The 26,452-nt window shown below is 46.0% G+C and overlaps 1 protein-coding gene across 7 annotated transcripts in view; it reads left to right on the top strand.

Annotated features, from left to right (window-relative positions):
* The window catches only part of TENM2 (teneurin transmembrane protein 2), a 462,232-nt gene that overhangs the window by 41,405 nt on the left and 394,375 nt on the right, over window positions 1–26,452 (top strand). For 2 of the 7 annotated variants that reach the window (XM_072947264.1, XM_072947259.1), the window contains exons 1-2: window positions 17,880–18,255; window positions 18,799–18,881. The exons of 1 other annotated variant lie outside the window; for it this stretch is intronic. In XM_072947264.1, coding sequence (XP_072803365.1) covers window positions 18,866–18,881 — 16 coding nt within the window. In that variant the 5' untranslated portion in view covers window positions 17,880–18,255; window positions 18,799–18,865. Of the gene's footprint in view, window positions 1–15,138; window positions 15,473–17,291; window positions 17,450–17,879; window positions 18,256–18,798; window positions 18,882–26,452 lie in introns of those variants that run through there. 4 more of the 7 variants (XM_072947260.1, XM_072947265.1, XM_072947262.1 and 1 more) reach the window with 4 other exon arrangements.

Here is a 26,452-nt window from a genome sequence, read left to right as displayed (position 1 = left end):
TGTCTCCCAACCACTGCCTTGAAAAATAATGCTCCAATTCCAAATGATCTTTTTTCCCCCTATATTTTGAAAGTTCTGCGTTTGGGGAAAAATATTCTCTGTCTCCAGGGTCAAAGTGTCCCAATGCTATAGGGGCTGAGAATATTGGGACAGTTTTGCATTTTGTCAAGAAATAATTCTGGCTGCTAAAGGAATCATTTATTTCTTTTACTTTTTATTTTTCTTGGTGGCTGGTTTGTGAAGGACCCTGTTGATTCATTCCTCAGGCAATAAGTTAGTGCCTGGAATGAGCCCAGCAGGGTGTTAGGCCTTGAACATAGGGAAATAACACCTGCTTCATTCGCTCAGGAAACTAGCAGTTAGTGGGGAGTGGCAGTCTTTGAAACAGATGCATACAGTGGAGCAAGGGGAGTGGCACTAATAGAGCAGTGAACAGAAGGGGGCAGGATGGAGAGAAGAGGACAAAGACTTGGCAGATAATGAGATCTGTGTTGGGGGAAACCCCGGAAGCATTGGGATTGAAACGGAGGGACAGACAACTGGAGAACCAGGGAAGCAAGCGTGAAGTAAGGCGGGTTAGAATCAAATATTGGCAGGGGGTGGGGGGAGTGTCTCTTGAGAGAATATCACAAAATCTGGCCCATATTTGGGGTTTGTATACATGGCCTGGTAGGGGCATGAGGCCTGGCTACATCCACCCGGCTTAGAGAGTTAGGTGGGGCTGAAAGATGGGGAGAGGTTGGGGATGATAAAATTGGAGAGGAAAAAAAAAAAACAAAACACAGTAAGTATGGAGTTCTTCATGGTTCAACATGCTTGGGACTTCAGTGAGGAGTGTGGGTCGAGACCAATCCTACCTTCACACTTAACATTTCTTCCAGAATATTTTGTGACCCTTCCATGACTTGCCCACGGTAACCTCTTCCCCTGGGAGTTACTAAAGGAGGTGACAATGTGAAGCCACCTACAAGACCTTAGGATGTGAAACAGCATATTTTGACCACATTCATTAAATCATTCCAGTTCCTTAAAATGTGTGGTCTTCCTAGAGAGTAATACACTGAGCTTCAGAGGACAGCAGAATCATAAAACGTAAAGCGGAGGGGAGTATGAAAATGTAGGGTTTTTTGGTTTTTTTCTTTGAGAACATGTTTGAGCTTTAGACTCGTCCGGTGTATCTTCCTCCTTAAGGCATCTCAGAACTTTTGTCAAAGGAGGATTCCCTTACAAAGTTCGAGATAATTATGTGGTTATACACCAGGCCATGCACATATTGTTGGAAGTATCTGGTGAGAGGAATCTCTCTCGCATCTTCTGATCATTTAAGTAGGTTCTCCCTGCTTTCCATTGAAGTGATCGGGCGCTTATGTTGGTTTGAGTGATTGTACGTGCAGGGGAGTGCCACCAGTGCGGTCCGAACAAGATTCATACCCATCAACCTTCATTCTTTCACTATGAGACTAACCACTATTTCCTGGGATGCCGTATGTTCAACTTGCGTGACTCTTAGAAATGATGGTGTGTTAAGTCTGCATATTCAAAGAATCAAACGAGTGCTTGCAAGAACAGTTGCCAACTGCAGGCATGTTCGAGCGGAGATTTCGGTGCAGATGAAGCTAAATACCTGATGTTGGAGGCATTAGGGAGCGCCGCGGGCAGAGGCAGGAAAAGTGGTAAATCAGTAATTGCTAAAAATCACTACTTTGATTTTATCAAATTCTCTGCCTCTTACATGGTGAACATTCTGTCTGCCTGAGCCAGATTTCTCTTCTGTGGTCATGTCCAAGGGGAGATAGAAAGGACTAGAGGATGCCCCGTTGCTCTCAGGACCTGTGGTCTGGCACCTAAAATTCCACCAGTGAGGGGGTCTTCCAGAGGGAGAGACATCACGAGCATGTTCAGATCTGTCTACCTTTGCCTGACTTGCCTTCTCTGCTCCTTTGAGCAGAGAAAGATTGGTAAGTAGATTTTGATCAACGAAAGATTTAAAGAGTGTTAAGACAGTTCTGCAGGAGTCAGCCAGGGAGAAGAGTCTTCAACAAAGACAGAAATGAACCAGTGGTGGTTTTGCCATTCTCCACTTGTATTTGCAGGAGCAGCTCTGCTTTCTGTGTTGCGATCAGGTCATGAGTCGGAGAAGGACCAGGTCCGTAGAAACTCCAAGTTGCCCACTACCAGGGCATGGGTCTGATGCTTTAGAGTTTGTCAAAGTAATGTTCCTGTATAAAACAGAGGGATGAATACTTACAATTCATAGTTTAACCTCATCCTTTCTTCTTTTCTCCCTTCCTTCCTTCCTCTTTATTTCTTTATTTTTAGTTGCCATATCTCTTTATGGAAAAGTAATTTTTATGCCAAAAATTTCACCCATTGTAAGTATACAATGTAATGATTTTCAGTAACTGTGTACGGTTGCACAGTATCCCCCAAATCCAATTTTAAAATACTTCCATTGTATCAGAGTTACCTCATGCTTGCCCAATTTATTTTTAGTTAGCACACAAACCCCCTCCAAAATTGGCTAATGGATAACATTCTTTTATTTTAAAACTGTGGAAGCATGTTTTGTAATACCTTATACTAAAAACGAATTTAAATTTCTTTCTCTAGTTGCCATTACACTATTATAACATAGTTGCTGTTGCCTGAGAAGAAACAGAGAGAGCGAGGAAAGATGGTCTTATGACGGCAGTGAAGCCCAGTGTGCTGAGCTGCTCCATTTTGCCGTCCTTTGACATCCCACGCTGAGATGGAAACAGTGCAGCTCATTGTGGGTGGCAGGAAGAAGAACCCCCTCCCTGAGTTACCCGTCTTACACTGAAGATACCAAGCCTTTCGTAGCCAGTGTATTGAAACAATATTACTGTCATCTCTGCCGCTTGTTGACCATATATCATTTTGATTCTCTTCACGTGCATTATCTCATTTAAGCCTCACCCTGGGCACTCTCCTTTTATTAAGATTAGGAAACTGAGATTCAGAGACGTGAAATGCATCCTTTCAGAACCGCTCCACAGCAGATGGCGAAGCTGAGAACGGTACCCAGGTCTGTCTCGCCACCCCGCCCCCTCCTTTAAAGACTGCCCTTCCTTCCACCTCTAGACAGATGAATCGAGGCTCAGCAAGCTGGGGCAGCCCCAGGGTCGGAGCGCTGCTTCTGTTTCTAGGAAAGCAAATTTGAAAACATGTGGCCCAAGGGGAAAAGGTGCGCCAACGCTGCACTTCACAGCCGCTCAAAAATAATGCCAACAAAAGCACCTCCGATCCTTGTATATTTATAAGGCTTTCCTGTGAGTCTTGGAATGAACCATATTTGGGGTTTGCTGCTCTTTAAATCTAAGTCCATCAGGGCATTTTGTTTCCTAGCATCCAGCAGTAGTGCTTGGCCCAGAGAAAGTTTAGCCGAAATTTCTTGACTGAAGGAGGGGATGAATGAATCTTCTCAGGTCCTTCTATATTTAAGGCAAGGATGCTTATGGCTGTGGAAGTTCTAAGACTTTGTCCTTTGAGCTGCGCGGTGTCGGAGGCCTTGGGGTGAGACTGTGTGTGGACGAGCCTGCCTGACTCATCTTGGTGACTCTCCGCCTGGGAGTGAACTCCACAGGTCTGTTTAATGCTTGGGGAGGCATCATGATGTGAGGGTTTGAATAAACTCAGGCTAGGTCATAACTACATGGCAGCCGGGAGGGTGTCAGAGGGGCCTTGTCTGGAGTGACCTCTCCCTCGGCTCACCCCTCCGTGCGCCGCTCATCCGCCCCGTTAGCACACAATCACTGCCTTGTGTTTGATTGTTTTCATGTTTGTTTCATCATCTCTCCCCGTGGTTCTCAAACTTGGTGAAGCACACGGTCAAGGGAGCCACTTACTGACAATAGGTTTCCGGTCCCCTGAGAAATTTTTCATACAGTAGGATGAAGCAAAGGGCTCAGATGCCTGTAGATGTATAAAAGTTTTCTGTGATTCTTGGAATGAACCGTATTTGGGATTTGCTGCTCTTTAAAACTAAGTCCCTCAGGGCGTTTTGTTTCCTAGCATCCAGCAGAGTGCTTGGCCCAGAGTAACATTGAGTAGACAGTTGATGACTGAAGGAGGGATGAATGAATGTTAAAAGTTCCTTGGGGTCAGTGGTGATGTAACTTACCTCTCACAATGTTAGTAAATAGTGATCAGTAACTATTGATGGACAGATTGGCTTTAAATTGATGTTTTATTTTTCTATACTTTTGCTCAGCACTGAGGAAATGGCCATGAATTGGTTTAAAGTCTCGTGTTCTGGCGAATCTGATGCCTCTTTTGTGAGTTAAGGTGGCGGGTCTGGCAGCCAGGAGCTGACTTTGAGTAGTTTCAGGACTTCGCTTATCCTAGAAACCCAAGGAGAAAACTGATTCCCACATTTTGCAAGTTTATTTTGCTGTAATGCAGTGAGTAATTGTCCCGAGGGGACTACATGGCATCGAAGAGTATTAATCTTAGATTTTCATTTCCTGTAAGATAACTTTCCACTTATTACATTCAGTGAGAATACTTTGGGTTTCAGGAAATATGCATATTTTATCACAGACAGTCCTAAGTGCGCTCCCAAACGTATCTGAAAACACAGGAGTTAAGAGGAGCAGGGACAGGCAGGTGAGTAAGCCAAGGGGGTGCCAGCCCAGCTGTGAGAGGTCTGCAGGCAGAGACAGGACCAAGTCCCCTGGAGTCAGCATCGCCAGCACATCCTTGTCTGATTTTGGGATCATCAAGCTTTAAAAAATTTTTTTCAATAGGAAAATATTCAAAATCAAAATGACTGTAATAATAATTATTAACTGGCTTGCATGCATCAAACCCCTAAGTTCCAGATATTATACTAAGCCCTTTCACACATCATGCCGTTTAATTGATTCATTACAAGAACCTAATGAAGCCATGTAGTGTATTACAAATGAGAGCATCTCAGGTAAGAGTGGGCTTAACGAAAAAAGAGGTTCTTTGCTCGTTAAGGAGTCCAGGTGTACCTCCAGGCAGGTTAGATTTCAGGGGCTCAAACGGGACCCTTGTCTTCCCTGTTGGTGTTTTCTGTGATGACCAAAATGGACTCCGGCAACTCCAGCTGACGTCCTGGGAGGACTGAGTCCCATGGAAAAGAAGATTCTCTGCCTGTAGAGTCAGGAAAGTCCACAAGATCACCTTCACTTCTGACATTGACTGCAAAGCTTGGGAGTCCCCAAAATCGCCTTCAGTTTTGATAATTTGCTAACAGAATTCACTGACAGCTCTTACATTCATCATTGCGGTTTGTTACCATAAAAGGATATAGATTAAATTAAATCAAGGGAAGAAACTCATGAAACACAGTCCAGGGAAGTTCCCAAAGCAAAGCTTCCAGACGTGCTCCCCAGTACAGCCAGGGACAGCACTAACTTGTCCAGGTAACAGTGTGTGACCACATTCAGAGTATTACCAACCAGGGAAGCGCTCCCCAGTCTTAGAGCCCAGAGTTTTTACTGGGACTCAGTCACAGAGACATGGTTGATCACCCACGTGCTGACCTTCAGTGCCCAGTCTTTCCAGGGGTGATACCACATGGTCCAAAGCTCCCACCAAAAATCACATTGTTAGACTATCCAGTGTGGCTCAAGGCCTCCAGGTAGACAAAAACTCTTACTGGGCGGAACATTCCAAGGGCTTTCAGATCACCTCTCAAGAGCCAAGGACAAAGGCCAGACCTCTTTTTGAGTAAGGGTAACCCTTTACTACACAATTCCCCAACTACTCCAGTGACAGCCCTGGCCTCCACTGGGGTCATGGGTACACCCGTAAACTGACTGCTCTGGGATGGAGATGAAACAGACCAACTGGCTAGGCCTAGGGATGTGCCCATTGAGTTCACTCACTACATAAACCAAGAGCAGGGTGTGGTGGTTCTCCAGAAAACTGGACATTGGTCAAGCTCCTTCCAGCAGTACATAAAACAAGAAGGCAAGAGTCTGTATTAACTCAAGACTCCAAGGTCAGTAACACACCAGATTCCTTTTACTTTGATTTCATGAACTGTCCTTAGCAAGTCTGTGGGAAAATGGACTAAAGGGACTTAATATGAATACAGGTTTTAAAAAAGGGACAGAGCCTCTTAAAATATGACAGGTATGATTTACGAGAGAGCAGAATAATGGCGAGTTGGTAAAGAGGCTCCGTTGGTGATTGTTCATGCCCATTTCCCACCAGGAATGAGCTGTCTGTCTCGTTTCCCTGGAGCAACAGGAAAACCACTGAGACCAGTGGTTCCCAGGCTTTGCTGGGCATTAGAATCGTCTGGGAAGCTTTTCAGATCTGAATGCCCGGGTCACACCCCACAGCGGAGAAATCGGAATGCAGGGGTGGGATCCAGGTATCTGAATTTTTTTTTTTTTTTTAAAGATCCCTGGGAGATTCCAGTGTGAAGTGGTTCGGAAACTACCATCCTAGGGTATTAAAACAGCAGAAGCAGCTCTGCTCTGAGCACTTGTTTCTGGTGCAAATAAACTTGATTAAATGGACACCACCCAGTCCCTAGTCAGAACTGTTCCTGAGAATCAGCAGGACGTAGTGGAAAACCTGTGTCTGAAAGATCTGGGTTCAATCTGACTTTTATATTTGCCAGGTATCGGATCTTGCGAGAGTGTCTTAGCCTCTAAGGCCCAGTTACCTCATCTGTGAAATAACTAGTAACTTCTACTGCGTGGACCTTCTGAAAGAAACTATGGAGAAAGTGCCTGAAATAGCAAATGTCGGTTCTCTTTGTTTTAGCATCACATTTATTGCAAGAGAGATAAAGTGGAACTGCCTGGTCTTTTTGCCCCCCTACCTTTCAGACTTCATTGCTTTGTATTTGTTGTGTTGTTTCATTTTTATCATATCTATGTAGGATTTTTAAAAAAAAATTATATCCCAGTCCATGATGCAAAAGTTGGAAGGTTTTTTTGGTCGTTAAATATAATTGTTCCCTTAAGTATTGGGAGTCCCTTGAGGAGATGGCCCATTTATTCAGTCATTTATCCAAGCAAGATTTACTAAGTGTCTCTGAAAATAGTTCATCAACTCTAAAATGCACTCACTTGCAAAATAACTCACTGTTGTAAGAGAGGAAAAACCTTTGCCAGTTAAACTATGGCATGCCGTGAGTTACAAGAAGAATTCCTACTTCAGAAATGTTAAAATGAGCAAGGAAATGCGTATCACAGAGTCAGTGAAATGCGGTGTCCTCCAGGGTGCTAGGGATAAGGACACAGAGCTCAAAGTGATTCAGTCATTGGTGGCCAGAAAGGACCAAGTTCCACAGATGGCTTCTGTCCTCTCTCCTTAGAAGATCAACTCCATTTCCATCAGGAGAAAATTTTTCTCTTGCCTCTTTTAGACCATTAAATATCATACTCTGATCACCAGTTCACCTTTGAGAAATACAGTGACCTGCTTAAATGGCCCCCATTTTTAAATCACTTTTCGACAAACAGGGCCACTTTTAAATAAATGGGTGACTGTCATCCCACCCAGGGCTGGGAGACTGAAAATGGCTCATTATTTCAGCAGCTCACAGAAACCATGGTACGGGAAGGCAGGGGGCGGGACGTCCAAGGGAATTCAATTGGATGATCACACGGTCTTTCTTCCTCAAACCTCCCCCTTCGACTGAAGATTTTGGGTTATGATCCCAAATGGGTCAAAAGAGAAGCCTGGAAAAAATTTTCTGAATAGAACCCTTTGCTCTGTTCTTCTGTGTACTTAACACAGACGCGCCCCATTTCTCTCTCCTTACGTTAAAGCCTGCTCGCCCAGAAACGTGTCTACATTTACCAGAGTTTTTTTTTTTTTTTCTTTTTGGTAGCTAGCTAAATATGTCCCCAAGGGGAGGCAAGATGTTTAGAGAGATTTTGAGGAACAGCCATGATTCTGACGCCACCTCACTGACATGCAGTCTTTGTATTTAGTTTGGGAAATTAATTTTGTTGGTGACAGAAAGAGAAAATCCAGGAAAAAAAAGAGACAAAAATAATAGCCACTTCAAATCCAAATGAGAATCCTGCTAATAGCATCTCAGTGTGCCATGCTGGGGCCCTGCTCCAATCAACAGAGCTCTTCTTTTGAAGGTAAGCAATTTCGAGAATGAATCGGCTCTGCTGTCTAATAGGAGGACGGGTGCTCAAGTTAGATCTTTAAGGAAATAATCTTATTAGTCCCTCTTATTAAGGAAACCTCTGCAGTGTGTAGACTTTGAACCTGCCTGATAAAAAGTCAGTCTTGTCAAACAGCTCCCAGCTCCCAGTGAAAAGGTTGAACTTTGTTGGTTTAGATCATCCAATCCAAATGCAAACATGTTTCTAAGCTTCTGTTTGCATACTCTGGGAGGAAAAAAAAAAGCCTTCCTCATTTTCCCTGACTCTGACACTAATAGCATTCCAAGGGGCTGGCAGCTCCCACGGAAATTACTAAATCACTGTGTTAATGGCCCAGGCAGAAAGGCACAAGTTTCCTGTGTATCCTGAAATTGAAAGCTTCCGTCATCCTTATTGGGGTACTTTCATTTATTTAACTCTCCTTTTTTTTTTTTTTTTTAAACTCTGAACGGGTCCTGGTCCTTCTGTTTCTCTCCCATTTATCGTATCTCTGAGCTGATCCTGTCTGGAAGTTGTAAGGCTGAAATGTTGACAGCTCTGTCATTTTCAGAGCTGTGAGGGCTGATGTCGAGTTTATAGGATTATTGCTCCCCAGGAATACTTTACTACATAATCAAGCAGAAGGTCAAGAGAGAGAGAGAGAAAGAGAGAGAGAGAGAGAGAGGAAAAAACTCTAATTAAATCAGGAAGGGCTGACTTGTGCAGCAGAACACCGGCAACTTCAGGCAGGCCCTGATGCCTGCATCCAAGAGCAGCAGTCGGCCCCAGTCAGGGGCCGCACTTGTTGTGATGGACAGCAAAAAAAAAAAAAAATCGCCATTAAGGTGAATGGCTCCTTGAAGAACTGGCTTCATTCTTTGCTTCTGCCCTGCTATGAGGGCCCCTCTTCAATCAGATTAAGGGAAGGTGCTGGAACACAGAGCTTGATGAGAATAATGGAAGGAAAGGGCCCAGCTCTTGTCTTGCGTCTGCTGCTTTTGCTCTAGGGTGTGTGGCTTCTGGGCCCTGGCCTGCTATGTCAAGCACCCAGACAGCTGTGCCCAGATAGAACGACAGGCAAGCATGAGACATTGGACTGGGAACAGAACTGAGAAGAGCCTCCAAATGTTCTGCAGGCTGGGTCCCTGCCATAGGGAACCAGGCACCACGTGGCATTCCCAAGGCACTCAGACTGCGTTACTCCCTTTCAGTTCAGCACATCCTCTCTGAGACCCACTATGTGCCAGACATTGGCAGGACATGAGTGGCTCAGCAAAGTCATAGACAGGAGCATCCTGTCTAATAGGGGCCAAGGGTCAAATGCTGCAGGCATAAGGTGGTTTAACGCAGTGACAAGGTAGTACTTACAGCTTTTTAAAAATCACTGGGCATCTGCTCTGTGCTGGTCACTGTTGGGAGTGCTTTGCAGGGAGCAAGTCATTTGATGTCAAGGTTAGACGGTCATGTCTGGAGTGCAAAGGACGTGGAAAAATCCCTCAAAAGCAAGGGTGTGAGTAGGTTTTGGAGGAAGAATAGGAATTATCTCCTACTCTTAAGAAATAGAGGAATGGAAGAAAAACCTTGCCCACAAGAGAAAACCTCATACATAGAGTCTTAAAGTGTGACCTGGGACGAGGATCATGCAAGAAATGCAGTATTCCCGCAGCACGGGGCGAAAGGCGGGCGGTGGGCGGGGAGGCGAAGAGGGCGGATGCAGGGAAGCTCTTGTCCTGTGGGCGATGCAGCCCCGGGGGGAGCTTTCAGCAGGGAGGCTGCTGCTGTTTCCATTTGGAATTGCTTCTGTCCTTGTGGGAAACAGTAAGTTTGCCCTGCATACCTCCCTGGAAAAAATTCCTACCCCGCCGAGGGTGGGCGCTGCCCTGGCAGAGGGGCCTGGGTGGAACTCTCGGGGATCTGACATCCTGTCTGTGGACTAGAAACGGAAGGGTTGAAGATTTTAATTTTTTATCTACTGGTGGATGCTGCTTGTGGGAAGGTAATGCTTCTGTATCAAGTCTAAGGCCCTAGGATTTCTGAGAAAGAGTCATCTTAAGTGACCACCTGAGTATTTCCCACTCAGTGTCTGGCTGTGTCTGGGAAGGATGCTCCATGGGCAGGTGGCTGAAGCAGACATTAACTCGCAGCTGCCATTTCCACCAGGCTTGTGTCTAAGGACGTCTGCGTCTCATACTTACAGGTCAAGGAAAACTGCTTTGCTGGCCGATGTCTCTGATGGCCCAGGAACAGGACTACGGGGCAAGGCAGCGGTGGGGGAGGGGGGCGGAGAAGAAGCAGTAATGTGTCTGTGAGCCACAGCGGGGCGTCCAGGATGGCACGCAGACTGGTGATGGTGTCCCCAGGACTCGGGGTCTCCAAGAAAATGTACAGCCACAGGGGATGAGATTGTGTGATGATGTGTGAGGCCAGAGAGCACCACTCATTTCTTCCTTAACCATTTTGCCTCAAGTTGAACTCTCCTGAAGCAGATGCTAAAAATGCAGAGGTTTGCATCGCGCCCTGGAAAGTGTCAGAGTTCCCTGGGGACCCTTGCTGTGGCCAGTGGCTCCTGTGTCTTCACAAGCAGGGCCTGGGCGCCTCCGTTCTGAGGAGGGCTGTGTGCATCCCGGTCAGCAGGGGTGAGGAGGATGCTGGAAGATGGTGTAAGTGTCTGAAATGTGTCCGGAAGGGAAAGGAAAATAGTCAGAGCAACCCAGATGAATGACTTGGAAGGCCTTCGGAGGACGGGGGACCATCATGTCACTGCCCAGGGTCCTGAAAGGGCGTTGCCTTACTAGAGAGCTTACCGTTCCTGTGTGCACACACAGACACTCACACGTCTGCGTGCACACACGTGGAACTGAGCTAAGCCCTAGGAACCACTGCGCTATAGGGGAAAACACTGGAGCACTGAGAACGCAGGGAGAATCTATCCTGTTATAAACTTGGACTTTACTTCTGAGTTTACAACCGGGACAAACGTTCTACGGACAAGAAGTGGAGGACTGAGGCCTCCACTCCCTGGCTCAGTCCGCAGGCCGGGCGGCCGCGGGCCCAAGCACCCCCTCCCTGCCTGCACCCCACCCCCACCCCAGATATCTCAGGGACAGGGCTCTGGGCTCCTGGGTCATTTTAGGCCTGTGGTGCCTTCCTAAGGCCTAACCACACGTGAGCTTTCTAAATTGAGAAGGTGATGAACTTTTAAATTCTTGAACTTGTGCTGTAATAATCTTTCTGCCATCCTGCACATCACAGGAATGCAGGAAAGGCAACAGATACGTTTTCTTACTACTCTGGGAACATGAAATATTGATGGGGGAAGGGAGCATGGACGTGGTACTGAGGTTTGCCTCTGATGAAGGTAGCCCTTCTCAACCCAGCTTCTCAGCTTCCACCTTTCTCTTCTGACACTTAGGATGGGAAGAAAGTTCCAAACCCATGATACCGCAGGCTAGTTCAATGAAAGCCCTGAAAAAGCTGTGCGGTGAGATCTGTCTTAAAAGGTCTTTATCAGCCCCCAGGGACCAATCGCTAATGCGGCTAATACATGTCTGATCTATACAGATGATTTTTCCTTTATCCCCAAGGGAACCTCTACAAACACTCTGGATTTACATGGTGCCAAGTCCAAGCAGCCTGTCAGAAAATAAATAGCACTTTGACGCCTTCGAGCATCCGGTCCCCAGGATGAAAAGTAGCATGTGGTCTCATCTCTGAGTTCTCTATCCGGCCTATAGAACATAATCGGAACTTCATGTTTAGAGCATTTCTTTTCCTGATGACAGTTCACTCCAAGGCACTGCATTCTGACGAGAACAAGGCACAAAGCAGGGGCTCTGATGGTCCAAAAAAAAAAAAAGGAAAAGAAAGTTGCAGGGAAGAGGGTAGAGTGCACGCTTAACATGCATGGGGTCCTGGGTTCAATCCCCAGCACCTCTGTTAAAAAAATAGATAAATCTAATTACCCCCCCATAAAAAATGTTTAATCAATTTAATTAATTTTTTTTAAAAAAGGTTTCATTTAGGACAGGATTTCCAAACACATATTCAGGTGCCAGTGTGTGGGGTACAGATGTATAAGACGTCCTCAAGAGGCACAGAGTTGAATTTTTAAATTATATTTATTTTAATATTTATTAAGTTAGTGTAATGCATATTAGAAATAGCATGTGTGTATATACACACACACACACACACACAAGCAAGTATATATGTGTGTGGTTACATACAGCCAGCACTTCTAAGCTCAGATTTCATGGATTTTATTAGCTAGGATAAGGCTTCAGTCAGAAATAAGTCAGTCTGAAGGAAAACACCACATAAATGAAGGAGCCGAAGGAATGGACTGAACGCGAGCTATATGAGCTACAGGGAAGGACTACGTAGAGCAAAGCTTCAGAAGGTGGTGGGACAATGACTAACATCTGAGACGCGCTGATCACGGACGATTCCCACCTGTTTAATGAATAAGGTGGTGGAGGTCAACCCTGCCCTTCCCTGGCCAGTGGTGACGAGCGTGAGTCTGTGAGCTTGCGTCCCAGGCAGAGACACAGACCACACCGACACCCTGTGGCTCAGTGCGATTTGAGTCACAGCTCCCCATTGTCTGCAGTCCTGCTTTCCTTGCGGGTTTAAGCAGAAAGTTGCGTGTTCATGGTGCCTCAACCCAACCCGTCCCATCAACCCCATTCCCAATGGGAGGGTGTAAGACAGGATATTGCCCGACGCTCAGGAGGCACGCCCTTCTGAGAGGGAATCATTCAGATGAGGGAGCCCTGCCCTGGATGTTTCAGCACTAAACGAGAATGTGCAACTTTCCTAGGACGTACCTACGTCCGTGATGGAAAGATGGTGATGACACTGCCTCGCTATGTGCGTCTTTGGAATACGCCAGGCAAGGCACATGAAGTCTGACCTTCGTAGGGGCTAGATGCACTAGGCACCATCACCTCCCTGGTGTATTTGTACAGAAGCTAAAGTTAGGGCATGGGCCGCTCAGAGACTCCAATCCAAATCTGCCTGAGTAAGAGATTGGCCTTCCTTCACCACTTGGCGTGAAAGGCTCCTCTCCAGCTGTGAGCCCTTTGGGGGGAATGGCCGCTCCTATAACCATGGTCCCATCCACAATGGGGATTTGGACATCCTACAAAGCTTTCCTTAGACTAGTGCCCAGTTTTAAACTTCCTCTCTGGCAACAGGAAATCACAGCATAAGAAAACTTTGACAGTGATCTTTTTTTCAGATTATGGCAAAGGGTGGGGAAGTGGAAAGACTGTTGGTGTGAGAGGAAAGTAAAACAATAAAATACATAAATCCATATAAACGAGAGGAATTGGTGTGCAGGGTTCTCTTCCCAGCGCTCACGTGAGCCCTGAGGACATTAGGAAAATCTCTTATCTTCCTTGATCTGCTTTTTCCTCGCGGATATTCCGAGGGATTTGGACTAAATGACCATGTAAGTCCCATTAAAATACTTTCAATCCACATTAGGATACGTAATTGATCTTGATTCTGCCTTTTGATGTCGAATAGCTCAGAAGGAGAGTTGGGTGGGAGGACGGTGGCTGAAACACTAGGAAAACCTTACCTTCACTGGTGACTCAGTTTAAAAACGGACAGCAGAGCCACATGACCATGAAGGACCCCAGGAAGGGTTTTGCAGGGTCTGTCGTCCTGGAGCAGGAAGAGGGCACGACTTCGGAGGGAACGTGGGGCTGCATTCTACCCCACCCCTGTTCTCTCTTCTGAGCTCTCTCCTGGAAGCCACGCTACCTTCTCCCCCAGCCATCACTTGGAACGTTCCTGGAGTCAACCAAGTTTCTGATTTAGCTTCTGCGGACAAGAAAAGGACAAGAAGAGGACAAGAGTCCTCTTCTTCAAAGAGCTTAACTTGAGGGAATATGATGACTGTTTCTCTTTTGCTTCATTTAAGAAAGTTATTCAGAGGAGGATTATACAGTTTTTGAATATTCTCTGCCACTTGGACGTCTTAAAGCCCCTTGTTTACAAAGGGCCACCTTAGACCACTGATCTGCCTGATAGAACAGGAGGCAGGCGCACCAGGTCATTCCTTGTGTTGTTCTGGAAGCAAGGACGGTTTCTCAATTCTGCTGCCAACAGGACACACCTATGCCTCTTAGGTAGTCTGCGCAGAATGTATTTAGGGATGTTCGTCATTAGGAATTGAGTTTGAGATTCCACGTTGGGGGTGGGGGTGGGGGACTAGCATTTAAAGACCACCAAGAGTGCCTCCACCTTATTCACAAAGGAAAGTCTGCTTTAAGACTAGCATTGTCAAAGTACAAAACACACGCAGTAAAAGTACAAAGTGGCCCTGCAAACTAATTTACCCAGGGATGAAGTACACTTGGTAAGAGAAAACAATGTTGCATTTTATGCTGCCTAATTTAGTACGTACCGTGGAGGGAAAAGTAAGAGAAATGTTAACTTAATGAAGCAAAATCGTGACCGGTGTTAGAGAGCGATTAGCTGTGATCTGTGCGGTGAATAAGGCAGGGCCCTGTTACAACTTGATTTGGCTGATGTGTTTCAGAAGGACTCATAATTCATGTTCCGACTGGAGAAACAGCTTCAGTGAATGATGCAACATTCTGCATTTTTGTTCAGGTGCTTTGACGAGAAGCAGAAGATGGAGTTACTTGAAACTTGAATTGAGGGGGGAAAAAGGGACCTTAACCGTGTCTGTGCAAATCCAGCTGTTCACAGGGATGTAGTCACAGCACGTGGGGGTATTTTCTTAGTGGTAAGTGTTGTAGAACCGGCTTCTTGTGAAGACTGATCGTTTTGGTAGTCCTTGTTATGTAAGCAAGAAGTGTGTTTAATCCTGCAAATAACTGCATCTTAAGGACCTCCTGTGTTTGTACAGACAGAAGAGGATACGATTTTCTAGTAACTAGATCATTAGGGGAGAGATGTATGGACAAATATCTGTATTTTTTGAAGATAGTAATGAACACGCATGCCATCATCCAGTGAAAAGGCAGCCATTCGAAAATACGAAGAGTTTGAAGTATTGCTTTTCTCGTTCGAAAGATTTAAGAACCTCGGTCGAACCCCTTAATGGCCTCACCAAAACTGTGAAACCTCATTTGTGGAGAAACTTAAAATCAAAATGTAAAGGAATCACTTTCTGAAAAAAAAAGAAAATGAAGCTCGTCATGAGCTTAATTAAAGCAGAAAGAGTGGACCGAGCCAAAGCCGGTTTATTGGGCAGTGAAGTAAAAACCTGGCTGTGAGTTGCACTGGTTCTACCTTTGGCCTTGTTGCGGGGGATGGAAGGAGCTTTTGCCAGGATGTCAGACCTGCGGGTTCCAGCTGAGCTGCGCTGGGCGACATGAAATTGAGTGAGTCCCTTAATCTCTCCGGCCCTCCTTGTCTTTTTTCATGAAATGCTAGCTTTGTATTAGATTAAAGGCTCTCAACCTCTGTTCCTTGTAGCTTGGGGAAGCAGAGGGTGTTGATAAGTGGATGGAGGGTTCTAGAAGACAGGACTTTGGGCCACTTTTTCTTCTGTCATCAGGCAGAGCAGCCCTATGTTGGGTATCAGAATTCCAAAATAGTTTACCGTTTCATTAACATAAGGGTATTCGGTTGATGTTTTTAAAGGTTGGCATTCCCTTTTTGAAAAAATAAATGTTTCACAATCCTCTTCTTAATACTCTCAGTTTTTATACTTCCTTTGGTTTTCATTGACATCTCTGTCATGGGGCACCTCGTCTGAGCAAGTTTATCGAGGGAAACACTGGTGCTAAATAACTACAGCACTTCACACACAGATTGTCAGTAATGATCCGATTGTTCGGGGAGCGTTTAGAGACGGGGCTCGGGCATCTGTGAACCAGTCACGGTCACTTTGGTGCCACTGAACTGCTAACATTTCGAAAGTTCCTGGTAGCCAAGGTTGATTGTGAGCTTGCAAGGTGCTGGGCACTGGGTTGAGCCCTTGACCTTTCTGAATGAACCCTCAGAATCCTAGAAGTGGGTCTCATTAACTGCAGTTTCCAGATGAGAAAACGGAGGCCTGGGGAGGTTGGACGACTTGTCCAAGGCCACAGGTTAGCAAATGACTGGTATCCCCTCAGGCCTCTCCCACACTGCAGCTCTGGAGGGCGACAAAGGGGTCTCCAGGGGACCCCTGTCAAGATTTTTAGCCTGAGGTCAAACCTCTAAGTTGATTATTGCTTAGTTCCTGGAGGAACAAACAATAATAGTGAATAACCTTTCTTCCAGAGAATCATCTCTCTTCTCATCACTCTTGTTAGTTGCTTCTAAGTCCTTTCCAAGAAAAATCGCAATATGGGTAGGATTCCTTAGTGGAGGGGTTGTGAGAAATCACTGGCTGGGAGCACAATGGTGCATGCGGCCAAGGCGCCCTTAAGGGTCAGTGAATTGGACGACCCAACATTCGGGGTCTAGGAGCCAGTACTCCAACTTGGAACCATCCCATGGGGCAACTTGTAACTGTTTCCCGTTCATCAGATATTTGGGAGCCTGGCTTGTATCCTTTTGCGGCATGTGAATACATGCATGTACGTGGCTGTGTGTTATGTTACGCTGCCTTCCATCTCTTTATAGTTGAGAAAGTGCTACTTTATGCACTGGAGCAAATTTCCCGTCGCTCTGCTACTGGATGCATCCAAGAGTGGGTGTGCCCCCTCCAGGCTCTGCTCCAGTGACCCACGCTGTGCTCTCTACCATTGTTTCCATCTCAGACATCAGTTTTCTACCCAAGATATCTGAGTGGGGATGGACTAAATCATTGGTAGTGACAGTCCCTTAAAAAAAACCAACCACTGGCATCACACAGGAGTACACGTTCAAAGGAAGCCTTTGGAGAGAAGCAGGGTTGCTCTTTTCTCCTTGTGTTCTTGGACGAGACAGTTGCCTCTCCCCAGGCCGACGTCTTGCCTACATAAACTGACTTAACTGCGAGGTCCTGCCAAGGGTGGTTTCTCTAAGCGGTGCCTGGGGCTTTCACAAAGGGAAGTCACCTCTGCCTGCCGAGCAGGGACTTTCTAGCTTGACACCGGGGGAGATTCGTAGCCCTCTTGCCCCTCCTACGGAGAAGGAAGTCCTTGCCCCATCCTTCCTTCCCTGTGCCAGCGAGCAGTTCCTTCTGCTTGGGGCTCGGAGGCCCGGCTCAGAATGTGCTGTCGAGCCGCGGACGAGAAGGGAGGCGGCAGACCGCCACGTGCGGAGTTGTTGGTTTTGCGAAAAGAGGAGGCTCGGGGCCAGCCAGCGTCGGGGCTGTACCTGGCTCAGTCCGTGGTCTTCCCGTCTCGTGCTGTGACTCGAATGGGGCACCGGGGAGCGTTGGTTGGGTGAGTGTGATGGCACGACATCAGCTCGGGAGGTTGGTCGTGTTGCCAAATGCTCCTTCCTTCCCCAAACAGCCCGTTCTCAATCCGTCTTCCATGAACCCATCAAAATGGTTTTTTGCAGTGCCTCCGCTTGGCTGCTTCCGTATCCCCAACCCCCTGGAAGCCACTTTTAGGGTGTTCCCCAAACTGTTCTCTGAACTTCCCTCCCTGGAGTGCCTTCTGCCCGCTCCAGGAAAAGTGTCCCCTTCCCCTCCGCTCCTCTGCCATCATGGCCACTTTTCAGTGCTCTCTTGGCTTCTAGCAGATGAGTTGGGACACGCCTCAAAGTGCTTTTGTTTCCTCTGAAAGAGGCTGAATCTGGGAAGCGGGGGCGGGGTGAAAAATATATGTGGGAACGGTTTAATTGTATCCATGAGGATTCTTAGCAATCAGGATGCCAGTGTGCGTTTTCCAGAGCCTAGAGCTGACATAAATAATGTAGCATGCCTCGCTCTGTGCAGGCTTGCTGAGGAATGCTGATGGAGAAAGAGCCAAACTGGGATCTGAAGCTCCCGGCTCCCCGGCACAGCCTTTAAAATCCTTTTATTGACGAGTAGTTTTGAAACTGCAGCCAGGGTCTTGGCGGGCTTGTATATGCCGGGAGAAGCCGACAGAGGAGTAACTGGGGAGGAAGCGGCCTCACTTGGTTTTTGGAGGATGAGAATCTGGTGCGGCCTGGATGGCTCCAGCTCACGACTGGTTAACTTCATTCTGTGTTCCTAATCCCAGAAGGAATAGGACAGCTCTGTCAAGTCCCTGAAAGCGTGGTAAGTGTGCAGCTGTTGCTAACAAGATATGACTGGCCCCTCAAACATAGTTAAAAGCATCTTGGTAGCCTTTTAGAGCTTCTCGCCTTAATGGTAAGAGCCAAATGAGCTTTGCGGGACAGCTAACCCCAAATGAAGTCCTGCAGCTTAAGCTCATTTAAAGGCGAAGTGTGCACTAGAGAGAGAGCAAAAGGGACCACAAACGCCACAGTTCATTTGCAGGAAGGAAACAAGTGTGTCTTTTTCATGGGAATTTTACAGGAGGTCTGCCAAACCAAATAGCCAATTGAAGCATCTTCCAGATTTGGATTTAAAGTGTAACTTAAGCCTTGTCTTGGCCATAAATTATAGAAGTGAAGGGAGAAATGGGGGCTTGGGGGGTGGAGCAGAGGGATGTTAGAAATAATTCTCTGTTAAATTTAAGGGACAGGCTCTGGGCATTTAGTAAAAAAGACAGCTATTCTTTATTTATTCTCCTGTGGTTTAGACAAGGACCTCAGGGAACATTTGTCTTTTTTTGTTTTGTTTTTCCTTTTGATTAAGGCATTTGTGGTCTAGAAAAGAAGATTAAAGCAGGATCCGTTTAATTTATTTAGTTTGCCTCACAGACATGAAGCTTCAGAATGGTAAGTGTCAAATATGTTCCTACCTGTTGGGAAGGTGGCTGGGAGAAAGGTTCTTGAGCAGGAGATCTAAGTAAAGATGTGTTATCATATCCAGGGTATCTTAACAGTTTTTGGCCAATGATAGGAGCTGGTGTGTCGACAAAGAGCAAGCATCGATGTCAAGTTTGGTTGGACCAGAAGGGTCTGTGCAACTTGCCCTTGAAGAGATGGTTCTTTCTACTTTTGCTGGTTTGACAATTATGGGGCCTTGTTCAAGTGGGTTAAGCTATAACCCACTTACATTGACTAGAAAAACGTAGAAATACTCAGACACGTTCATCATGGGACATGTGTATTTTTTTCCCTTTAAAGTTGCTACATAGTTGGTGGATGTTTTTTTCCCTTCATTTTCAAAGTAATAGTCAAATGTGTTATTGTAAAGTAGCATTTGGACATTTTGTTTGCCGTATGTAATGCTACGGATGGATTACTGAGAACTGGAGAAGTTGCTTTTAATCGTCTGATTGAACTGGTAGAAAAGGAACAAGGCTTCCTTCCATCCTCCCCCAGCAGGGCCCACGCTTTGTTTACCTGCTGCTTTAAAGAGTTCCATCAACACTTTTATTCAGACTCCTTCTCTGCTTACGCAAATACATTCCCCAATCCGAGTTGTTGTTTCATCTTGTTTTCCTTGTTAATTTCTGTCATCATAGAACAGGACATGGGCGGGGATGGGGGGTTGGTTTATTCATCTTTCTTTAATCTGAGATTTCTTTAGTCTGAAAGAGCTGTTTCAACAGTTTTCTAGCAAGCCTTCTCTTCTTTGGGCAATCACGTACCCATCTGTAAAATGGACTTGAGATCTGATGAAAATGCAACAGCTCTGCCTTCTGATAGCTTTTTGGTCACAGTGGCAAACATTTAAAGGGGGAATAAATTGTAAAAGAGAATTAACTAAGGATCTGCAACGTGTTCTCTGTGGGCCTGAATTTAGAAATGTTTTAAGCACCCAAAAACTGGACTGCTTCTTGGTTTTTATTTATAAGTGCATTAGAAGAAAGCACATTTTAACTGCAGAGAGAAATACAATATTTGTAATAAACAAAACTCAGTTTTTTATAACCTAAGAAGTGACCTGGAGGAATCCGAGGGATGATAGAAGGCTGCGGATCTTGGGTGCAAAGTCATGGCTTCATGTTTAATTTAACAAAACATTAAACATTTCATGTTTAATTTAATGAAACATTAGAGCGCTAGGATTTGTCACCTTCATGACAGAACGTCAGAACTGTGGGATACTTTCGAAATATATGTTCTTTCTGCAGAATTCACATGTGACACTGGAAATGTTTCACATCCAGAGACCCAGACTGTTTTTCTAGGGGTCTTTTTTCCCCTCTGATCAAAGAAGGAGAAGCAAAAAAAAGCAAGTAAAACAACAAAAACACCACCACATTAGGCATGCACTACTAGGCTAGCTAATTTTAGCGGGGCTATTAGCGGGCGTTTAAGGCAAATCTATTAACGTTTAGCATCAGCACAAATGCAATCACATTTCTACTTTTTGTGCTTCTGACAAAATGAGCACAAGGATCTGCAGGACAAGGAAAGAATGGATGTTGGAATCATTTGTTACACAGCAAACTTTTTATTCAACCCACTTGGATTTTTTTTTTAATGAACTATTTAAGAAAGTGGGTTGAGATATTTGGAAAAATTGAAGGAAATGTATCTGCTTGATCAAAATTATTACCCAGTGAGAGAGAGGAGATCCTTTGTACTGCATTGCTTCCCAGTACGTTTTTTTTTTTTTTCTTTTCTTAGTCGGAAAAATGTGGCTGGTGGTTGATAGTGCTACTTTGCCTTTGGCTTGTGATGGAAAATTTCCCTTTTTGTATTTCAAAGTGCTGAAATATAGATACGTCCTACCTCCCTGTCCATATTTTGCAGATTGGTGGGGCTCAGTTTTCATCTGAGACTTTAAATGTTCAAACTCCTTTCAGTAGAAAATGAGAATTGACATTTAAGCAATGAAGGTGATTACCAGTTCTTAAAACATGTGCATATATGTGTACACACATGTATTTATATACACATGCATACATACATATGCATACAACATACCAGCATACCCCCCCACACCGCCTCTATTCCACTCCATTATCTCTTGCACCATTCCTGGGCTGCTGTATGAAACAGAACCAGAATAGAATTATGGAAGCGCAGGATCTGGTTTTGTGATGGCAGATTCATTGTGAATACCTCTCCGCGTTATTACATACTCAGCCAGAACGGGTGGCTTCCTTGTACGCCTTGAAGTGGCTGAGACCAGATGCTTCAGACAGAGATGTCATATTAATGCAATTCAGAGGAGCATATGGCAAGAGAAAAATCGTTATGACAGTTACTGACCTGAAGAGCAAGTTGCTTTTTTAACCTTTGGGGAGAAAAGATCGTTTTAACCATTTCCTAAGTAGCAACGGGTACTTTCTTGAGTTGAGTCATTTTTTTAACCCTCCTGTAGGTTGCATTCTGGAATAGGGGTGCAAAGGAGAGAGCCCTGTTTCCTTTGATGGGGGTGGGTCGGAGGGCCGTGGCAGGATGGATGGTCTGTTCTTAACCCCCACCCACTCCCCAGAACCGCCTCCAGATCTGAAGGGTGGGACCCCGCAGGGTGGACGGCCTGGACAGCAGCCCCTGGATGGCACTCCCTGGTGACTTCCCCCAGCTGAGGGGGGCCCCGGTGAGGCTCACCCCAGTGTGCTTTCCCCGAAGGCTGGAGGAATTCCTGGCTGCCCTGTCATCTACTGCCTTGGTGACCTCTCTGTGACCACCGTCCTGACCCATAGGGGCTCTTTTCACTTCAAAAGGCTTCTTCTGGGCCCCGCCTGTGTGCTGGCACTCCAACAGGCACTGGGGGGAAAAGCAAATGAGATGTGGTCCCCAGCTGGAGGGAGCTCCTAGCTCATGGGGCAGGCCTGCCAACGAGGATGCAGAAAGCGTAGTCTCTGGTGCAGAGCAGGGAGAGCCTTGCATGGCCACAAGTAGCGGGGGGTGTGGGTGAGAGGGCAGCCGGGCCTCAAGGTCAGGAGAAGGTCAGGAAGGGCTTCACAGAGGCTGTTGATCCAGAGAAGTAGCCCGGATGGTTCCACCTTCTGGGCCCAGAAAACAGCCACCAGTTGGCAGATCAGGGAACTTGAGGTCCTGAGTCCAGTAAGGCTGGTCCGCAGGGCACGAGGGAGGCACAAGACCAGACTAGAGAGGTGGGCAGAGCCCTGCCGGTGAATGGCTTTCCGCTCCGTCCAGTCTGACCCACCACCTCAGAAGTCTAAAGCAGCCGGCCGTCTGTGGCAGTATTTCAGTGGGAGCTGGCGCAGCAAACAGCGGGGCAGAGGGTTACGTGAGAGCTCCTAGGCTTGATATCTACGTCTAATTCAACTTGAAAAAAAAAAAAATTTGTGCCGGCTGTCACTGTGTAGACCAGACAATTAAATGTGAGGGTCCCGGAAGGAGCCCGGGGGCTGCGGGCTGGCATCCTCTGCTCGGGGACAACGGGACGCCTGTGGAGGGATTTCATCCTGCGGCTAAAATATGACTGGCTTTAAATCTAAAAAGATTTTATAGAGGAGCTTTTACATATGCATAAACGGTGTGTCTCGAGACACGACGTCTCCAAAATACTACCATTTCTGAGTGCCCGTGCTTGAAAATCTGGTTGGGGTGGGGGCTCCCTAAATACATAAGTTTATGTTGACACATGGATGTCTGTGTCTTCATGCAGTAGTGGCGTGTTCGGATTCCTCCATGGAGTCAAGGGTTCTGGAGGCGGAATCAGAAAGGCAGGTTGAAACACTGACTCCGGAGATGCAGACACACACGGTTAGCCTTTCACAGCTGAGGGCCTGTTTGCTTAACTGCGATGTCCATGGTGTCGTTTTTTGCTTGTTTGTTTTGTTTCGCTTTTCCTCTCTGTTTCTCGCTTGTTCAGCTTCTCACCGGCTATTTAACTTTCCATCCTCCGGTCATGGCAGTGATGCTCCCATTCCTGTGAGAAAGCCCTGGCGGGTTCCACGCCGTCTTTGGGGAGCATGGCTCCTGCGGAGTGGGATGCTAGAAGGGAGGCTGTGAATGATCACCTTGACCTTGACTCTCCGGGACCGCGTGACCCACATCTGGCCCCCGGCCGGGGAGGCCTGAGTCTGTTGGCAGCGCATCCCAGGAGAGGCCGGTAAGGGGCGTGCCACCCATCATCCCACAGGCTGTCCCTCCTGAATCGTCAGGGCTCCCTTGTACGTTAAGAGCCAGGCTGGCACTGGGAAACTGGGGCGAGGGCCCTGACAGCCTTGCTGGTTCTGAGTGAGAGTGTTGGCACTGGTGTTTGTTCAAGTGACTGAGCTCTCAGTGGCCTAATTTATCTGTCTGAAGAGTAGATGGTAATACTTCTCAACTCTGCGGGAATAATATTAATAATGATTTTTTTTTAAATTTGGCCAAGATATCAGCTCAAACCCTAGTTCCACAAACCAACCACAACTTCTGTGTGTCCCCAGGTCCCCTGAGCTCAATCTCACGTTTATTTTCCAACTCCTGCTCCCAAAGGGCCCGAGGTCTCGGAGTCTCAAGGCCTGTGATGCCCTGTACCTGTCCCTTTCTCTCCACTCCACACTGATCCAGGTGTAGAACGCAGCCCTTTCCCCATGGTGTGTGCAAAAAAGGAATCACAGACCACCAAACAAAATCCATCCTGTGGATGCAAGACCTCTGTGCGGAGCAGCCCATGCTCAGATTTTGGGGAAAAGGAAGTTTCATATGCCAGCAATAAAAAGAACTTTAAATGGAGTATTTTATGCCCACCCCACCCCGTTCTTAAACAGTCCCTGAAGCTCAAGGAAGTGAAGTCATTAAAGATCTATCTCCTTGGGGTTCCAGCTGCCTGTCAAGCAACCTGATGTCTGTCTGTCTCTGTCTCTCTCTCTCTCTCTCTCTCTCTCTCTGTGCCCCCCCCCCACTTTTTCTCCTGGCCCAAAATTCACGTCTCCCATGGTATTTATGGCGAGCAGGTCAGCGCTCTCTGCCTCTGTCTCCAGAGCCAGTGCCCTTGCCCACACACTGGTGGACCGAAGCCAGTCTATTCTGGGTTTATCCTTTCTCTCCGTCCTAACACACTCTGCCAGAGGAAAACAGCAGTATAGAGATCTATGTCCCTGCAGCGGTGAATGATATCACTTCCCCTCACCAACCTGCAAGACACCAAGAAAGGAAAGTTATGTTTTCAAGTAAGAGTTTTTTTGACACGTAATACCGTGTGATGTATTTCATTATGCTTTTCAATGCCCTTCCCACATGGATGATTGATGGACTGATGGACTGATTGACTGATTATAGAGGCAGACTGGCTCTGGTGCTCTGAACGAGTGAAAGTTCTCTGAGCTCTGGGTAAATGAGGGATAACATGATACTGCTCTGATACCTCTTATGACAAGGCACCGATCTCAGAACCTGACGCATGCAGTGGTTACTTCCTTTGTCCATACGCACTTTCATCATTTGATCACAATTTTATGGTAGGATTATTCCTTTTATCTCCCAAGAAAGAATAGTAATTTCAGTTGAACTTGGTAGGGTGCTGGGATTCTGGCAGGACACACCCCACCCCACCACGTGGAAATTGGCCCACAGTTTCAGGAACTTGAATGGCTCCCTCCATTCAAGACAGAAGGGGGCCACCCTGCTGTCTTCCTCCAAGCAGGCTCCTGGGTTAGCGTATGCATCTCTGTGCTGACCATCCTCCTTTCTGCTGTTTTAACCCAACAGCTAAGAAACCCAAGGTGGTTCAGAATAACTGGCATTAACAGAACTTTGTTTTTTCCGAGCAGAGTATTACTTGCAACACAAACACTCAAAATGATCTCATCCATCTTCAGGGGCAGAATATCCTATTGTTGGGGCTTGGTTTGAGTCCTCGGAGGGCAGGGCTGGTGGGGGACAAGGACAATTATTGCAACTAAATTTTAATCAACAGTTTCAGTGACAATATTGAATTAAAAAGTTACTAGCTACTAGTTAGAGCACAGCTTAGCTCACACACAAGCAAATCAGTCATTCTGTGGTGATTAACATCTATTCAGAACAGAAACTGTATTATGGGTACTAAATTATCATAGGAATTAATGCCGTCTTTTTAAAGGGCTTAAAATATGTTAATAAATACAGTATTCCAGCACCTGCAGCTCAAGAAACTAAAGTCATTAGAGCTGGATATAATTATATTTATTATTGCAGGGATTTAGGTGGGGGAAAAAAGTTTAATGAGCATGAATGAAACAGGGTTCTTTATTTAAAACTTCTTACCTAAAGAAACTCTTCCATTTGAGGATTTACTTCAGAGAATCATTGAATAAGGGAATGATACAAAAGGTAAATTAGAGGCACTAATTTTCTTACTTTGGGGCAATGAACTTCAGAGGTCCACTGGGACCTCTCCACTGTCTTCTCACTGAACTTGATGTGGGACTCAGTGTCCCCCATCATGCCTGCCACTCCCTGAACTTCTGTTTCCACTACCTTTCCATTTATGCTCCATCCTAGAGCCACACCCTTCTTGCAGTTTCTCAAACGTACCCAGCTCTTACCCACCTCAGGGCCTTAGCACATGCTTTTACCTCGACATGACTCTTATTTTGCACCACTTCACTAGTACATCGCCAGGCTTTGTCTCAAACAAATTTTCGTTATTAGCTAATTTAATCCTCACAACAGTTGAGTGAACGAAATCCTATTATTGTCCCCACTTTATAGGCAAGGAAATGAGTTAGAGTGAGGTCAAGGGCTTGTCCTAGGTCCTGCTGACTTGAGGTCTTCTCTTTGCCACAAAGTTCTGCTGCTTCTTCATAGGGTCAGCTACTGCCATCCCTCAGATCTCAGCTCACATGCTGTCCCTGACAGTTTTTTCTAAAGTCACGCTCCCATGTTGAACCTTTCAGGATCCAGTTTATCCTTTGCAATGCACATTAGCACAATATAAAACAATTATGTGCACATGTGTTTTCAGTCATCTACCTTCTGTAGCACTGCCATCATGTCCAGGCACCGTTTTTGTTTGATGCTGTATCCCCAGCCCTGTTAAAGGAACTTACACTTAACAAATAATAAATACTTGTTTAATTGGTCCTTGAACTCATACGTTCACCATTTCCTGTCTGTAGGCCAGATAAATGATATTTTCCATCTATCTGTCTATCCAGATAGATTGATACAAAGGTGAAAAAAATATTTTTCAAATATTCAGAAAGAGAAGGTAATGTTCTTTTGTGATTCAGTCTTTTCTTAGTCCATTGATATAAAAATGGCAGCCTAGTATAACCATTTCTGAATTAAATCTGGATCCTGATACATAAAAGGTTGGGGATCAATGAAGGAAGATAACTCCGATTTGATGGATGAGGAATCAGAGAACCTTGAACGTGCTCAAGGTAGGGAGGAGGTTAGGACAGGGTTCAAGGACACACCCTAGTGCTCTTGGTTCATGGTCCAGTGTTGTTTCTGCACATCTGCTCTGCTTACATAGTCAGCGAGGCTGATAGCATCAAGAG

Source organism: Vicugna pacos, chromosome 22 (genome assembly GCF_048564905.1).
Source record: "Vicugna pacos chromosome 22, VicPac4, whole genome shotgun sequence".
In the NCBI taxonomy this organism is placed as follows: Eukaryota; Metazoa; Chordata; class Mammalia; order Artiodactyla; family Camelidae; genus Vicugna; species Vicugna pacos.
The sequence above is the reverse complement of the archived record's forward strand: the minus strand, read 5'-3'. Positions and strand labels throughout refer to the sequence as shown.